Source organism: Corvus cornix, chromosome 5 (assembly GCF_000738735.6).
Source record: "Corvus cornix cornix isolate S_Up_H32 chromosome 5, ASM73873v5, whole genome shotgun sequence".
NCBI lineage: Eukaryota > Metazoa > Chordata > Aves > Passeriformes > Corvidae > Corvus > Corvus cornix.
Window position 1 is genome coordinate 39,573,111 of NC_046335.1, and position 18,419 is coordinate 39,591,529.

The 18,419-nt window shown below is 43.3% G+C and overlaps 1 protein-coding gene across 3 annotated transcripts in view; it reads right to left on the reverse strand.

Moving 5' to 3' along the window:
* Positions 1-18,419, reverse strand: part of LRP4 (LDL receptor related protein 4) — an 83,772-nt gene that overhangs the window by 28,901 nt on the left and 36,452 nt on the right. For all 3 annotated transcript variants that reach the window (XM_039552455.1, XM_039552454.1, XM_039552456.1), the window contains exons 2-5: positions 13,323-13,469; positions 3,019-3,135; positions 1,308-1,421; positions 749-865 (exon numbers count right to left, since the gene is read on the reverse strand). In XM_039552455.1, the coding sequence (XP_039408389.1) occupies positions 749-865; positions 1,308-1,421; positions 3,019-3,135; positions 13,323-13,469 (495 nt within the window). The remainder of the gene's footprint in view (positions 1-748; positions 866-1,307; positions 1,422-3,018; positions 3,136-13,322; positions 13,470-18,419) is intronic.

Below are 18,419 nucleotides of genomic sequence, written 5' to 3' on the forward strand. Positions count from 1 at the left end.
CCCCTCCCAGAGCCTTTTGAAGTTTCCTGCTATCTAGAACAAATTCTGCAAAATGCCTTTGAGAGCAGGGTGGGGGAAGGGACCACTGCAAGTTCCAGAGACATGGACAGTGCTAACAGACACAGGAGAGAGGCAGTGTGGATTAGAAAGGGACACAAATTCCTCTCCCACTTGCTACAATCCTGTGAAGGCAAAGAAGGAAACAACTGTTGTGGGTTCTCATGCCCCAGCTCCAGCCTGCCCTTCAGCATCAGTCACTTTTTGGGAAACATCCTGCAAAAAGCACTTAAGTGAAAAGAGACTGGGCAAGCAGGAGGTGTCTTCAGTGTGCAGTACCTGAGGGTGCTTTCAATAAGCAGAGTACCCCTCCACTTCCAAAATTTCACTCAGGAATCAGACAAGAAGAAAAAGAAGGGAATAGTATTCTTGTCTTCCAGCTGCCCTTCAACTCCTCCAGTTTTATAGAGAACTATATTCAGTAAAGCATAAACCTCCTGCTCTGACTCAAGGTCACAGCTATGGGAAGGAACAGAGAAGCAGCAAGGCGCAGATGAAGTATGCCTGTGAGGTAACACAAGAGAGACACCATTCTTTTGCGCCCTCTGGGGTAGGCAGCAGAAGGCAGCATAGCTGCCAGTACAGGCAGGACTAACTCGATTTTGATCTCTGCTGCAGAAAACATGCCAAAACCCAAGGCAAGAGCAGGTCCAACGGGCTGTTTCCTGTGATTACAAAGGAAAGCACTTACGGCAATTCTCTTCATCTGAGCCATCCTTGCAGTCTGTGTCCCCATCACAGAACCAGTGCTCAGCTATGCAGCTGCCATCACTGCAACGGAACTCCTTCTCTGAGCACTTTCTCATATCTGCAGAGACAGCAACACAAACAAAGCCTTGGCTTTTTCCAGAGTACCCAGCAAAACACCACACCATCCTCCTGAAGCTCCTAGGGCACCCACAAACAAGACTGCTCATTAAACCATACATACCCACGTCAGGCAGGGCCTGAGCAAAACCATCATTGTTCATTGAACTGACACGGAGTGCTGGATTCAACAGTAATCCAAAGGGACTTCACAATGGCATGTCAAGGAATGGAAGGTCTCAAGGGATTTCTTTTGCCTGGCAGGTAAGGCACACAGCCCAAGATCCTAAGCAGCCAGCCCTTGGAGTGGAATATCCCACAAGTTCAGCCCACAAAAGCCAGCTGGAAGCCTTAGCCATGTTCAGGGGATCCTAGAACTGCACAGGCTGGACTCTGCACAACTCCTTTCAAAGTATTGTGAGGGCAGTATTTACATTACTCACCACACTGCTCATCACTGTTGTCCCCACAGTCATTGTCACCATCACAGTGCCATAGGCTGCGAATGCAGTATCCATTCTGACAAGAGAACTCATCTTCCTCACACTCCCTTGGAGCTGCAGGGACACAACAGGGATAAGGTAAAGGCAAGGCAAGAAGATTTAGTTTGCAGAACACCAAATGTGTGACGTTACAAATCAAGCAACATCATCCTCCATGGACACGGTGATGCTGGAGAGCTGATTCCCCTAACAAATACCAGGAGAGCCACTGGGAGATTTCTTGAGTGTCTCTTTTCCACTCTGATCACACGCCAACAGTACAGCAGGCTCTAAAACTTGAGAACATAGGTTGAAGGAAGTAGCTGGAATAGAGAGATGAAGCCACCCATCCCTTGCTGGTATGTATTCGAGCACAGCCCCAAGCCAGACTCAAGATAACCCTGCACAGAAAAAAGGTAATCCACGCCTCTTTTTAAATGAATTAATAGTCCCTATCATTATCTAACAAATAACTGCTAGTAGTGCTGTATTTCCACCTTCTTTTCACAACAATGCCAAAGCTGTCTTCAAAGCAAAGGGCACGTTCACTGAAGAGGGAGAGAGAAAATTTGAACCTCCTCTTCTGAACACCTCAGTATTTGCAGCCTCATTCCACTCTCCTTGCCAGTCTCCTAAGGAAGCTTGTCTGCAGACCAGTAAGGAAAGGAAAGGGACTGCAAATTTAGCACCCAAGGACTTCAGTCCAACAGAAAGCCTCCTATAGTTACTGCTAGTCTGAATAATCCCCCAGGAATCTCTCATGCACAGAACCTTGCCTTTCTCCTTTCATTAGTCTCCAAATCTTTTGATCACACGCTTCTCCACTGTTGCCTTAGATATGAGGGCATTTCGACCTTTTATGAAAAACAGAAAACCAGACCCAGACCTATATACCTTTTTCTTCATGAATATACTTGAATAGACTGGAAAACCGAGCTTAGTCCTGCATTCCAGAGCATCACGCAGGATGTCAATCCCTGAACTTTGCTTCCCAGTCCTTTGCTCAAAAAGGCAGGCTAAGATCAGGGATATACTGATCAGAAAGTGAACTCATTTCCATGTATTTAATGGACATGGAATACTTTACAGTCAAAAGCTTTATTTCCACATTTCTTGAGATGGGGTTCCTCCGTCAGAGTCACTCTGGAGCACCATGCACACAACTCTGTGTAGGCAGTATCCCTACAGCACCTCCCTCTCCTTAAGGAGCACTGTTTGAAGGGACAGGATGCTGGTGACAGCCCAGCACTGCAGAAAAGTCAGACAGTGGAACCTGAGGCCACAGGAAGTCAGCCAGACAGGCAGTTCAGTAGGATTTGGCAGGGGTTAGGTGTTTCCACTAACAGGGGAGGGCATGAAGAGCTCAGCTCAGGGAAGTGCTTCATGGGACATTAACTAGCAAAGCTGCAGGGCATAAACGGTTCTACAGCTGGATGGAGAAGCATACCCTCCCCCAAGACAGGCAGCTGAACAGCAAGCCAGGTGCCAAGGCAGCAGGGCTCACAGGTACACACCTCTGTCAGAAGCAGAATATAGCTTATTACAAGCCAGAGATCCAGAGGTCCAATTCAGGGGATAGATTTTTATATTCCTGTAATAAAAAAGGTCAACTTTCCCCAGGCATAGCAGGCAGGCACTGCACCCACCCTCTTCCCTCAGACAGGTGACTTACGGCAGTCCTGCTCATCAGAATCATCCTCACAGTCATTGTCTCCATCGCAGACCCATGACCGCCGGATACATTTTCCATTATCACAGTGGAAGTCCAAGGGGGAGCAAGTGGGCAGCACTGAAAGAGCAAAGAAACACCTCATGGAGCTCCAGCCAGCTTCCTTCCTGAGAACAAAGTTCCTTCCCTCCTGAGGAAGCAGAGCTACATCTCTTAGAAACAGAAGAAAAAATTTCAAGTCATCAGGAAGAGCTGTTCCTCAGATGGGGGTCAGGGTAGGTCTGTAGCTTGGCAGTCTCTCTTGCCCAGAGAAACACTGACCTTTCCACAATAAAGTAGCTGTCGCAATTCCCCCACTGAGTTCCTTTTTCCTCTTTCATCCTTGAGCCTGCTGTCCTCCCATAACTGCACTTGTTTTATAACAAGCAAAATTAAACTATCAACATCTTTCCTGCATGCTTCCCAGTACAATCCATCCTGTTTCTATTACACAGCAAGTTCCTTAGGGTGAGAACTATCAGAAGCAATATTTTGGGGAACAGGACTTGACAAACTAACATGCTACAGTGTGTTTCAGCATGAGGGCTCTGTCAGGTTTTTTGTCTAAGAAATCTGCAAGGAGAAGCTTAGAGGCAGGAATCCAATGCTGGGGATAATTTGTTGTACCTCAGGTGTGGACAATAGAGTCCAAACCTTGCTCGAGGTTTCCATCCAGAAAGGATGGAAGGAGGGGACAGACATGTGATGACACTTGCCTACACAGGAGTCTGTTTGCAATGGAGTGCAACCACAAACCCACAGTGCTTGAAGAGGCCTGGAGCCACAAAGCTGGAATTCGAGGGGGAGCATCAGCCCTGTTCTTTCCCCCACAGATGAGAGGAACACTCAACCCCAAAAGGTTCATGCTTTTAAGTGCTGCCAGCTGTGGTAGGCAAGGGGCTGCACAAGATTGCTCCTGACAGGTGTGTGCTCCGAAGAACAGCCTTCGCTCAGCGGTGTGAAGGGGCGAGGGCTAGAAAGGCTACTGCCTGAAACCCTTTCATCCCAGCCCAGCTTGCCGACAGCACCTCCCATCTGTCACCAGGCAGGCCAGCCCTTTTCTGCTATGCTGCTACTCCTTTCCCTGCCAACACTATCCTGGAGGTGGGAGTGAGAGCAGAGGGAGGTGGGTAAAAAAAGAAGGTGAAGACAGCAGCCACACACAAAAGGAGGATGATTTAATAAGGAGAACAAATAGCCACATTTTCAGCTTTTCCAGCTTTCTCAACCTTCTGTTTCCCCTTGGCCCAGGACTGCTGCCAGTGTCCTGCTAAAGAAGCATGGATTACACATACTAAATTGTTCACTGCTCTCCATAACAAGCCCTCCAAAAATTCTCACCAAGGGCCTGTCCTAAAAGCCCCCCTCTGTAAGAATACATTAGGGCAGATAAATTCAGACTTTCTCTAACATCCATTTTTCTAACCACAAATTCAGATCATCTTGTCCGCTGTTCCTGTAGTGTGGCAGGCATTTCTATACCTGAGGACATCACTACAGATGTAATTGCTCTCAACATTCAAAGAATTTGGCATTGGCCCTTGGGAAAAGGTCCTTCCAATCATGTCCAGGCTATCCCATGCAGATATCTATCCATGTCATATCCAGCTACTTTTAGGCCCCAGAGGGGTATGAAGGAGAAAGAAGCACAAAAATCTGTATTTTCCCTCTACAGGTTTGACAGCACTCTGGTCTTCCAATAGCTGACCCTTTTCCTTACGTTGCACTTTCTCTGGGCACCCCTGTGCTGCTGCAGCAAAATGAAGGAGTTTCCTCTTCTTCCTCAGGGCAGGTGGAAGTAGAAAATTCTCCACTTTCCAAACTCTGCTTCCAAATAAAATCAAGACATTTTTGGACTCAGACAGTCAGTCCCACAGATCAGCCCTCTCTCCCCCAAGCACGACTTCCAAACACCGCATGCTGAGAAAACCTTCCGTGGCCTCAGCTGCAATTTCAGGACTAAGACCATTCATCCAGCATATGCTTTAGCATGACTAATCACCAAAGGACTGCACAGGAGCCACCTGGAAGGGAATTTGCATGCTCACTCTCCAGGGGAGAATTCTTCAGGCTCCCGGAGGGTTACGCCATTAGCGCTGGTTCAGAGCGGATACCATTATCCCACTGAACTGCTGCATCCCTTCATGAGGCAACGACATAAAATGAAATTCCACCCCTACAGGGAGCAGTTCAGCCAATTTCATACTCTCCCTAGATATAAAAATCAAGCTTCAAGCACAGGGGAAGAGAGCAAAACACAAACTGCCATATACAGAGGAGGACCAAATTCCCCAACCCAGCAGAGAGCAAGTGTGTGCTAGCCCAGACAACACCAGGGTGGAGGCAGGGTGGGATTAAATCCCCTTCTACAGGAGCTCTACTTTAAAGGAGGAAGAAAAACCACAAACCCACTTGAGACCAAAAAACCCAAACTAATGAATGAGGGCTGGTGTCTCATAGAGCAGAGGAACTGCCAATGGGATCAGGGCAGGGATCCACATAAACTTGTAACCTGAATCTAATAATGGTCAGAAACAGATGCTTCAAAAGAAAATGCAAGAAATTCTGGGAGCAGCTTTCACATGGGGGCAGTCTCTTCCTAATCCCCCTCTTCCTAGGTCTGCCCTCCCAATCCCTTCTTCCCACTAAAAAGCACACTGCTTACACAGAAACATTCCTGTTTCTTTCTATTTGTTCTAAGCACATCAGGCTCCAGTTCCACTGCACAGCCCTTTGCTCTAGGGCTGTTACTAATCAGCTCTTCTGTTGGCCATTTATTACTTCATATTTTGATGGGTTTTATTCCCACAGAGTTAAAGCTGAGGCCGTATCACTAGCCCACAGTGAATGTTTAGTACTGTTGTAAATACATCCAGAGTGTCTGGAAATTTGAAGTTAAGAGGAAATTCAAAAGTTAGGAGGTCACACTTAGGACACTCAAACAACCACCACTATGTTTTGTTCTGACATGATGGAGCAGCTATACAATCTGGTAAGTGTATTGCTTTTACTCATATAGCTCATTTTAAAAACCATAGTCAGAAGATGTGGTACAAATGAAGCAGGATGAATCCTCTTCACTGACAGAGGTGGAACAAGACCTCTTCATCTTGCTGGAGGACAAGCTGCATTAGCATCAAGAAGACTAGAAACTGAATCCCTATATTCTCTTCCCAGCTTATATTGATGCATGACTCTGGGATAGTTCTGCTTCTTTAGCCCAACCAGTTCTCCAACCTGTAAAATGAAGGCTGTTTATTACTCTCTCAGACAGCTGCAAGTCCTTCATAGGCAGCACTTCCACGGATAAGAAAGCAACCATAGATTGTACTAACATGCTTCCACCAGTACTCATAGCAGGATTAGGCTATGCTGACACTAAACACAGTTAAGCTTCAACCCCCCTTCTCTGCTCCATTCCAGCTTGATCTCTCCCTATCTATGCAAAGAAACAATATTTTCCTAAAAGAAATTACCAAAGGTAAGTCCCAGGATGGAGTTGAAGGCAGGCAAATACCCAGACAGACAGGGACTAACTTGCCTCCCCAGGCAGAGCCAGAGGCAGGGTGGGGAGCAAACCCAAGGAAGGGGAGCCAGTGGAAGGAACTAGGCTGGGCAGCAACAGCTAAAGAGAGCACATCTGTCAACTGACAGTGAGCAATACAAAAAGGCCTTTGAACTTCCAACCATTTCCCTGAGCTCATCCCTCTGCGTGGTCACACTGGACATCATCCAATGTTTCAGCAAAGCTAGGTCTATCATAAGCCTGCTATTCCTCCCCCTCTTCCAACTCCTATTACACAGGACACTCTTTTATTGCCAAGCAGAAGGAGGGCAGAGGAAGGGGGAGGGCAGAGGAAAAGGGAAGTTTATAAGGTGAAACGCAGACTGAATCACGTCCCATTGTCCTTTGAACACTTTATCCCTGTTGCCTGTTGTGAGCAGGTTGTTTTGTACCCAAGGACAGCAAGCAACTGGTGTTCAGAGCTCTGGAACGCAGAGAGGCTTGAACAACACTGGCTGCTTAATTAGACAAACTCTCATTCACATGAAGAATGAGAAGTTAATTTAAAACAAAAATACAACAACAGCAAAAAAAGAAAAATCATGCTACCTACATTAGAAAAGTGCAGCCTGACCCCCAGCTATATCCATACTCATGTATGTGTATAAACACATACATACCCACAAACAGACCTGTTTGCTGAGATTGCAGCACAGCAGGCAAGAAGTGCAGAGAAAAAAATAAAGGAAGAAAAAGGAGACACTACATTTTACTAACATTTTGTTAGTAAAAAATCTAATTCCAGAGTGACATAAAATGTTATTGCACTGCTGAACTGTATTTAAGGATGTTGCCGGACAAAAGAAAAAAAAGGAAAAAAAAAAATTGGAAGAGTAATCAGCATCCAATCTTTCACAGCCCTTTGATCACAAGCACTCTGCCTGAGGGGGCACTGCATTAATTCTGGTGCCTTTTAAAGGAAACACACGTACTCCAGCCCCAATAAAATTACAAAGTTGCAGATACGGAACTGGTCTGTTTTCAACAGAATATTGAACTCTTGACAAGAGTTCCTAGTTTGTAAAACTTGGAAGTTTAGAAGTGAAGCTTCATGTAAGCCATTGCACCTGAGCTCAAGACTCGTGATTAAGTGAATGGCAGAAGAAAAATTTTTTTTTTATATTTCCACTAATTTTAGTTAAAGACCTGTGAGATTTTTATCCTAAGGTCACCTTAACATTTTTTGTTGTGGGGCTGATGAGCAGGTTATACTGATCGTCCTGCCTGGCAAGAAAGGGACCGTTTACTGGGCTTGAATGAGCTGTAGCCCAACAGGATCTGAGTAGATTTCTCCGTGGGATGGGAACAACAGATCACTTTCAGTGATCTTTAAGGTAAGAGACGTAAATTTTTCTTCAGTCCCTTTAAATGAAGAAGTATTGTACAACAGTGCATGGAGCTAAGCAAGCAAGTCTGTGTCCCAAGAACTAACACATTTACAAGTTAATTATGTATGATACAGATCCAAAATTTAGAGCAAGAAGGCTCTTCTGGGGGGGGATGGTTATGGGGAGATTTGGTGTATCTTATGAGAAACAGAACTATTTATCAATCCTCAGGCCAAGTTTACTCAGTTGTCCTTTCACCCTTGCCACAGGAAGTAAGACTCATTCACACCACGCAGGACTTCAAAGGGCGTGCAGGACGGCAGAATGAAAACCATTCCTCCGCTTGCATGCGGCTTTCGTTAGGGACGGGCCAGAGCAGTCTCTGTTGGCACAAGGCAGGAAGGCAGCTGAACTACTCTGTGCATGTGTAGCAAGGGCGTCCAAGCCAGACACTGTGAGCAAGCCAGAGAGCTGACACCAGACAAAGTCTATGGAGCTGGCATGACAGCTGGCAGGTTGCTTATTGCTATTATTACTACAGCACTCTGGCTTGTAAACATGATCCAGAGCAGGAAGCAAACATGTCACGGAATAAATGGCTTCCATCACAGCAGGGCTTCAAATTTGCAAGGAGAACAGTTTCTGTCACAGGTAAGCAGAGGCATGGTTCTCCCAAAACCAATGGAAAATACCTATGGAGAAGCAGACGTTCTGGGGACACCAATATGAGTGTAAAGTGTCTGGGGTGTACAGAAATGGTGAGAGCTGAGGAAAAATTTAGTGCAACCAACTCAAGAAGTGGTAATTTTTTTTATAGTATGCAACAGAATAAAAAAAAACCCAAACAAAGTAAAACACACCATATTTTAAGAATTTATCTCAAAACTGAAAAGATCTCTCAAAAGGAGTGCTTCCCGTGTCTGCTCTTGTTTTTCATAGCTGTAACTCCACTCACTGCCAAGTATCTTGCTTTTTTTTTTTTTCTTTATTTAGCAAACTCCAATCAACTACTCAAGCATATATGCAGTACTACATAGACACAGGTGCAAGACTGAATCTTGACTTGCTAAAGTAATTTTCACCTTAACCCCCAGCCTGTTTCACTCTCTGGCTTTATTAGTCCAGTAGTCCAGTGTCTTCACATTTTCCTCTCCTCTTCCAAGGAAGTAGACAGAACTCTCTCAGCAAATCATTCTTCTTGTTGTGTTGGCTTACAGCATACATCTGAGCATATGATACACTGAAGTAAAGCACCTCAAAAAGGTATGGTTGCAGCTTTATTTCTCTGGAAAGTTTGGATATACACAGGAGAAAAAAGAAAATCCTGTAATTCTAAAACTAGCTTGCAGCAGACCAGTGGAAAGGTGGGCTTCCTTGCAAACACATCTGTTCACTCTTCCAGTCAGAGATATCTACTTGATATTATAATTCCAGCCTGTAAAACTCAGAGCTGCACATCCATAGAATTGCTGGAAAAGAACTTCAATAGCTTTATCATCTCAGAAGAGTCCATATGAAGTGGTTGCACAGACTGAGGTTCATAAGTCAGAACAAACAACTGGAGCATGAAGACTAGCCCCATGGTTTTAGAGGAATTTTTAAAATAGGCCTTTAGTATATCTGCGGCTTGCTTGATGACTTCATCAAGACAATCCAAACCTTTAGCTCAGTATTTGTATTTAAAAGAAATTTACTAATTTCAGTCAATAAATAAAACCATAAATCAAGCTCAAAACAGAGAAGCTCGAAATTTCACTCCCATCAGGAAACTGTATGCATGTCACAGACACAGCCAGGGAAGGGAAGAAAAATTGGTGAATCAACTGTTCTCATGTACTGTGTGCATCACTGCTGATTCGTGAGAAGCTTAAACTGATTTAAAGTTCAAGTTGCTGTTCCAAGGGGCTCAAGCCCTGCCCCAGCTCTTGCATTCCTGCTGCGCTGTTTAAGCTTGGCACAGTCAGCAAACAGAGGAAATGGAAAGTTAACCCCACAAACAAGTACACCTTCACAAGGCTCCTGTACACCAAAAAAAAGGGAGGGATTTAGCAAGCAACCTGCTCTGGCAAAAACGTTCAGTGCTATAATAACTAAGCAAGACAAGAAACAGCACAGACAACTACCACAAACCTACACTGTAGAGTTGATCTAGTTCTTACAAGCTAAGAATAGTATCATACCTGGATTCATAATGAGCAACTACTCAGAGCAAGATATAACAGCCTTAATGGAGTAAGTGTTCCTAGGGCTCCTCCACTGCAACCTTGCACGTGTGTGCTGAAGTCATGCACTTAAGCAATGGGGCAAAGGATGCTATAGAAATGTTCACGTTTTATTTTTGCTTTCTTCTTTCCACTAAATTGCACTTCAAGTACTGCTGGCTGTCAGCTGAAAAAGTTCTCTTCTTTGTATCTATTCTACCAGGATGCAATATTTAAAAAGGCAGCTCCTATTCTAGTCCTTCCCCTTAAGTCACTTTTCTACTCTGTATAAATGGAGCTCTTTGTCTCCCCTTCCATCTTGTCAAACCTACCATCTTTCTCTGTACATGCTAGCTTTCCTCTATCACTAAATTGCAGAGACCTACAGCACAAGTTATGTCCTGAATAAGAACACAGAATCACCAAGGTTGGAAGAGACCTTCAAGACCATCTAGCCCAACAGTCAACCTAAACCACCCCTAAGCTACATCCTCAAGTGCCACTTTCAGACACTTCCAGAGACCATGACTCCACCACCTCCCTAAGCAACTTATTCCAAAGTCTGACTGCTTTTTCAGTGAAAAGTTTTTCTTCTAATGTCCAAGCTGTACTTTGCCTGGTGCAACTTAAGGCCATTTGCTCTCATTCTTTCACTTGAGACATGGTAGAAGAGACCAACCCCCACCTCACTAAAACCTCCTTTCACATAATTATAGAGGGCAATAAGGTTCCCCAAGCCTCCTTTTCTCCAGGCTAAACACCCCCAGCTCTCTCAGCTGCTTCTCCTAAGACATGTTTTCTAGACCCTTCACCAGCTCCGTTACCCTTCTCTGGATGTACTCCAGCACCTCGGTGTCCTCCTCGTAGTAAGGGGCCCAAAACTGGATACAGCACTTGAGGTGTGGCCTCACCAGTGCTGAGTATAGGGGGGCAATCACTAGTGGCCACACTAGTGCACACTAGATGCACTTTTAGGTGCATCCCATCTGGGCTCACAGACTTGTGGGTGTCTAATTAGCATAGCAGGTCACTAACTATTTCCTTCTGGATTATGGGGGCTTCACTCAGCTCTCTGCCACTAAGTTCCAGTTCGAGGAACTGGGTATCCTGAGGACAATTGGTTTTGGCATTAAAGACTAAGGCAAAGAAGGCATTAAGTAACTCAGCCTTCTTCTCATTTCCCTGACACTATGCTACCCTCTACATTCAGCTAAGGGTGAAGATTCTTCTTAGGCCTCCTTTTGCTGCCAATGTATTTATATAATTTTTGTTGTTGTTGTCTTAACTGCAGTGGCCAACCTTCTTAGAAATTGTAAATTAAAAAAGGCAGAAGTCAAACCCAGTTCCCACATTCTCTGCATCCCTTTATATTCTGCTTCCTATATGTCTACCTCTATTTTATATTCTTCCCAATCTCCAGTGCCTGAGAATATCAGCAGATTGCTCACAGTTCAGTACTGCTTCCTAGTTTGTACAGCTTCCATTCAAATAGCTACAGGCCAGATGTCCTTAATATATTGTATCTTACTGTGCAAGACTGAAAGGTTCCTCTCTTTCAGGACACAGAGAGAGACATGATGCATCAGTAGACGCCAAGAGAAGAGTGGAAGGAAGTAGCACAAAAATAAACATTTTTCCTCAAAACACAAAATCTGCCTCTATTTGTAATACAAAGACATCCCAAACAAGAGGTGGCATATTCATCTCTAACAGCCCTTAGTGGATTATACATCCATAAACTTGTCAGATTGCTGCTTGAGAATGCTTCTGAAATTTCGAACAGTGTTTTTTGGCAAGGGGAATCACAGTTTAGGCATATGTTGTATGAAGCAACTCTTGTTAGCTTTGAACCACCTCCTGCTAGCTCCTGTGGAAGATCTTATCTCTCCCACCCCCAAGTCCTACCATGCCTGATTAGCTTAAAACTTTTGGTGCTGGAAGTTGTTGAATTACAAAGAAAATCATATCAGCAAGTATCACTTGTCTAAATTGTTACTGAGCCCACCAAGAAAAAGTCAAAACAATCCCACTAGCATGCCCTCGATCTCCTCACCTGCCTGCAAAAAAAAAAAAAAAAAAAAAAACCATACAAAAAAAAAAGAATTTTCCTCTGTGCTTAGTAAGAAGCCAGTAAAACCAGCTTAGCTATTGGATATGCCTTACCTCCCCAAGACTCAAGGTCTTCCACATTGCTCAATGATTGCAAAATTTTAAGAAACAAGAATTGAGAAGGAATCAAATTTTCACAAAGCTGGGTTGATATCTCCCACATTTAAGGAAGAAGAGACTCTTTAAGATAATATTTAAAAGATGAGGAAAGCTCCTTTCCATACAGTAATCAATGGCAGAAACCAGGGAAGGTTAGAGAAAGATCCTGCAGAGGAAGATAAATTTCTCTCTCGTGTTCATTGACAGAAGCCTTGAATTTTCAGATCTAGGGAAACTTTCAGGAAAGGAGTTTCATGACACCAGGCCTTTTTTTCCTCTCTTCAATTCTACCACACTCTATGGAATCCAAAGAGATGAAGTAAAAAAGGAACTTACTTGTGTCTCCACAGAAGGAGGCTTTCTCTATTCATCTCTATCATGCTACACCCACTCAGAGTGACATTTCACATCAGTTCTCACCTAGCTGGGCTCAGCTACACGGATGCCAACAGTACAGATACACCATAGCTGCAAGGTAACTTCTCTCAGCCAATCCCAAGACCAACAAATGTTATTTCAGTGTTTGCCTTTCCCTCCCTTCATAGGGCAGCCAGGAAAGAAACTAGAATGTTACTGAAGAGGGCAGACACACTCAATACGCCTCTTCACACTGTTTATTTTCCATTAATATTTACAACAAAATCATATAATTTAATTCACAGATAGTGCTCTTGCAAGGGTGGAAAAATGAGAGGTACTGTTTTCTGTCCCTCCTCTCCCTTTAACATATTCATGTCCAACAGCCATCTAAAACCAGCTGCAAAAAAAAGCCAAAGTTAAGCTTTCACTGTGGTTTTTATCGGTGGACAATGGCTTTGTTAGACTCCGAGTCAGTCAAAAGTAGGTCATCTACAATTGAAAACTTTTGTCATACAAATGGTAGGATGTGCCTGTAAAACAGAGAAGCACCTGCAAAGAAAAAGATATTCCATTTTCCCAAACACAAGTCAAGGATGGTATTCTTACTGCAGCCATCTTCATCGCTGTGGTCCCCACAGTCATTGTCTCCATCACATTGCCACTGAGCAGGGATGCACGTGCATTCACCAAAAGCACTGACAGCACAGGTAAAATGATTACGTCCACAGGAGCACTCAGTGCTACTTGTAACTCCTGTAAAGGAAGAAAAAAAGAAAGAATGAAAGATGTTTTGAAGACATCCCATCTATTTTAGAGTAAACATTAAATACAAAGTGACATCACAACTCTTCTCTGTACACACACTACTGTGTACAAACACATCCTCAACTGCAAAGGAAAATATACCCCCTCCTCACACTGCTGAAACTGGAGATCAATTACTATGCACAGTTTCTTGGAAAGGGGCTCTTTGAAGGCAACAGCAAAGTGCAACCTGCCAAAAAGAGAGTAGGGAATCAGAAAAATAATTCAGCACTAATCACAAACATCCAAGGAATGCCAGGTATCAGAAGACCCTTCTTACTTTACAAACTCAGTCCCCGCCTAGACCACAGCACTGCTGCTGCTGCTGTTCACTTAGTTCTGACAGCACAATACATGGGAAAACTCTCTGAAGTAGAATCCTTGCTATTTGAAGGGTCTTCTCCAAACCCTGAACTTTTTGGATGCAAACCTTTTGCATGCCACTATTGTAGACATTTCAGACTCCAGTGAAATCGGAAAAAAACCCTATTATTTACCTGTAAGCATTAAACTGTGACATTAGGCTGCACCTAACTAACAATTATAAGAGCAAGAAGATTTTCAACTTTACAATCTGACAAAAAGAAAATGCAGTCCAAATGATAATATATAATCTGATAAAAATATTTTTTCCAGCTTTAAAGTTAGCCTAAGGACCTCCCAGCCCTCCTTTCCCACCTTGAGAATAATACTCTAACACAACTCTTGACTCTCACCCCTGTGCAAATGCAACTATTTATGATATTATCCCACACTTCCTCTTAAAAAAAAAATCTCTGCCTTGAGAAAGAACAGGCTATAAACCAGCTCCCTCAAAAGGAAAAGGTCATGCCTGAACTTCTGTCTGACATTATCTAGACAATCTATATAATCAATATCACTGTTAAACAAATGATTACTCTATCAATCATCAACTCCCTCAGGCTAGTCTGGTTGGATTTTTTTGCATGGTTCCTTCTTTCTCCAATTCAAACAAACCTAAAGCTCTTAGATTAAACAATAGATCATAAGGAAAGAATTAGAGAGAAATACCTGCCCCAAGTGGTAATCACATACATACTGAGATATTTTCAGGCTTTTTGATTTCATTGAACTCACTCGTACATCTAGTATACCTGTGATTAACCATAAACTGTATCAATCTAAGCAAAAAGAGAAAACAAGCCTCATCATTTCCTTATTTTCCATTCTAACTGAGAAAAAGCAATAGCTGCAAAATTGATGTAATACTTCTGCAACTCGTTCAACAGTAGAATTCCCCCCAGTGAAGACATCCACTTGTGCAAGTAAAGCAAAGACTGGAGTTCAGAGGGGATGCGCTTCTTCCTTGAAAAAGGATTACATTATGTTTCTTCTGCAACAAAACTGGCTGAAGAGTTTTCTGCCAGCCTCAGCTGCCTACTTGCAAATGCTACACTGCAGGTTGCAAGGCCTTAACTATAAGCTATTTTCCAAGCTGAACTGCACCAACAAATTGGTTGTGGGATTTCTATTCAGTCTGTCATGGGCTTAACAACCTTTTATTCTTTCGATCCTGTCCACTACAAGTTATCTTTGACAGGTTTAGTACAAAACATACATCTCAAGGTATTACTGCATACAACAGAGAAAGCAGCCAACATCTGGTGTAACAAGGGATAAAGGCTAAAAGAACAGGAGGCGAGTAAGGAATGAAAGAGGGCAGAGAGGTAAGATCTTTAGAGGACTTATCAGGTATGGCCAGGGCAATGGCTGGCTCAAAAAGACAGCAAATGGGTGACGCAGTCAGAAGGCAAAAAAAGCGACAGACATCCCTAAGGAAAAGCATCATCTTTGCAACATTTCAGACTAGTAGAAATAAACTAAAGGAAATTCAGAAGGACTACAACCACCCACAAAAATCAAACTGGTTTCCTCAAATTGACAACACAGAAAATTCAGAACAAACCATCTTCTGCTGTCACCTACAACCTTTTAAAAAGGCAGAACTAGTTGTATATTGTATCCAAAGTAGCTGCAGTTTAAACTACCTTTTCCAAAGCAATTTTCTACCATTATCCTCAAAAGCACTCCAAAACACTCATTCCAACTACTTTAAGCTCCAATACCCCTTCCTGTTGAAGTACATAAGACAACTATCATTTAGGTTGGAAAATATCTCTGAGGTCACCAAGTCCAACCATTACCCCAACACCGGCAGGTCCAGCACTTAACCGTATCTCTAAGTGCCACATCCATATGCCTTTTAAATACCTCCAGGAATGGAGACTCTACCATTCCCTAGGTAGCTTGTCCTCCAGTGCTTGACAACCCTTGTGGTGAAGAAATATTCCTGAATATCCAATCTAAACCTCCTCTGACACAACTTGAGGCCATTTCTGCTCATCCTGTCACTTTGTACCTGGGAGAAAAGACACCTACTTCCCTACAACCTCCTTTCAAGTAATAGTGGAGAGTGATAAGGTCTCCCTGAGCCTCCTTTCCTCCAGGCTAAACAACCCTAGCTCCTTCAACCCCTCCTCTTAAGACTTGTTCTTTAACCCTTTCACCAGCTTTCACCATGGCCTCCCCCATGAGCAGCATGGCAGTACAGCTCTGCAACAGCAAAGAAAGAATTAGTGCAGCTGTCCCAGTCTGCAAACTGTAACTTAATCTGCTGTATTGTCAAACACACAGCTCTCTTCAAAGTTGCTACTAATATTAGGTTATATATAAGCACACACATACTGCATCTGTTCTTCTCACCTCATTAAAGTTGCTATGTTCCATCATCTCTGCTTTGTGATTTTACCATGCTACTGAAACTGTTGGAAGCTGAAGGACACATTAGGACCCAGATACCAACACTCTCTCACATGCACTAGCTGGTGTCTGTAGTGCTATTATGTAAGCATACTTTGCTTAACTATTTTGAATTACAGCCTTTGCAAATCTAATGGTTTGTGATTTGTGACCTTTAGGGGAACCTTTGTAACCTTCTAGTCATTATAAATCATTATCTACCCTGGTGTTGCCCTTGTCAAATAATGCACATGATTGTTTGGAAAGCACACCAATTTCAACCTACGAACAGTATCAGAAACCAGTCCTGGATGGCTTGTCTGTCCCAGCAAAAAGAACAAGGTGAATGAAAGCTGGCACTCCTGAAGGCAGCAGGAATTTTCTCAATGATTTCAGCGTGGATAGTGTTTCACCTTTGGTGTCTCATGATTATTTCCCAGCGCTCAGAGCTCCAGTGACACTACCCTGTAACAGTAGAGGGTCAGGAAGGATAAAGATGAGAAGCATGTTTTTTCCAGCTCCAAGCGGAAGTGGTGCACTTGGCGTGAGAAGCCCTAGCAGAGGACCTACTGTCTTACCTCAAAGTCTCAATAAACACTGGCAGCGTGAGACAGAAGACTAACCAAGCGCACATATAAAGCTCCAGTGTCACGTTTCAATCCCAGTTAGTCAGTGGGCCAGGAACAGGACGGAAATCAGCGCTTGCTGTTCAGGCAACTGGACCAACAATCAAAGAGGACATATCTAATTGCACTTTTACACATTATTCTGGAGCAGGAACAACAAGAGGCACCTCTGGGCTCAGTGATGACAAATATTTTTCCTGAAACTTTTCATCACATTGCAGGCTTGGACGTTTTACTAACTGTCTGTATTGAAAAATCTTTTCACTTATGCAGGAGGGAAAACCCCGACATATTTTAGCAATGCAATATATACAGAACAACACAAAAATCTAAACAGAGATATTGCCACATGCTGAGCTGATACCACTCAACTTTCCTGGCCTCTCCTGATACCTCATGTGACCACAGCACGAATTTCCTACTCTCTCATTTGCCTGTGGGTACAAACAACCAAAAAATCATCTTCACTGTCTGTAGTTTGGTTCCCTCCAGATGCATAGCAGCAGGATTCAGTAACCAAACAGTTTTCTAGCAAAATATACAAACAACCTCTGGATTTTAAAAACAGGAAGTCAGTCTAAACACAGGCCTCATACTTAACATCTGCCATCACCTTAAATTTAGCATGGTATGCTCAGTTTCTTCAAATTCCTTCCAAATATCCTCCACATCTTCATATCGATCTGAAAAATGAAATGTCTCCTGAGGAAGGGTGAGTTGCTCCAACTCCCCTTAATAGTTAGGATCTATGTAGTTTTATGTCTAAAACTGGCAAAGCAGTTATGTAATTTCTGGCTGAAAATCAGAAGTCAATCATCATCCTGTTATTTCTACATATCTTTTGGGGGGGGCGGTGGGGGGCAGGGCTGCTTTAACAGTATGTTGTTACTCTACTTCCCTCACCTCCCAGCAACTCTTCATCAGGCCAAACAACACAGCCCCATAAAGCAAAACCTAATATACAAAGCTTCATTTTGCTGATAAGGTCATTTGCAACCCTCAGAGCTGTTACAGAGCAGGCCTGTATTTGCTACAGATTCATAAAAATATTGACATTACAAAGAAAACTTAAGTAGACAGGATAATTACAGAACTGGACTCTGTAGTGTTTGCTTTGATAGAAACAGCAGATTTCTGGTGGAGAGTGAAAACACAGTTTTGTTTAAGTCCTGATGGCATGCTTTATTCCAAAAAGAAAGATGCTAACCCGCTCCATCTTCAGTAAAAATAATGACACATGGCAGCTCTTATCATTATTTTGCAGCAATTCAACCTTTGACAGACTGTTGCTTCAACATGGAATCATGCAACAGTCCAGTTTGGAAGGGACCTCAAAAGATCAGCTGGTCCAACCTTTTGTGGAAAACGGAGCCTGGATGAAACTATCCAGCACCCTGCTACAGTTTCATCCTGAGAACCTCCAGTGATGGGGACTCTATCATGTCTCAGGGGAGCTAGTGGGGAGGTAGCATGATTGTTCTCACTGTAAAAAAGCATCTTTTGTTGAAATGAA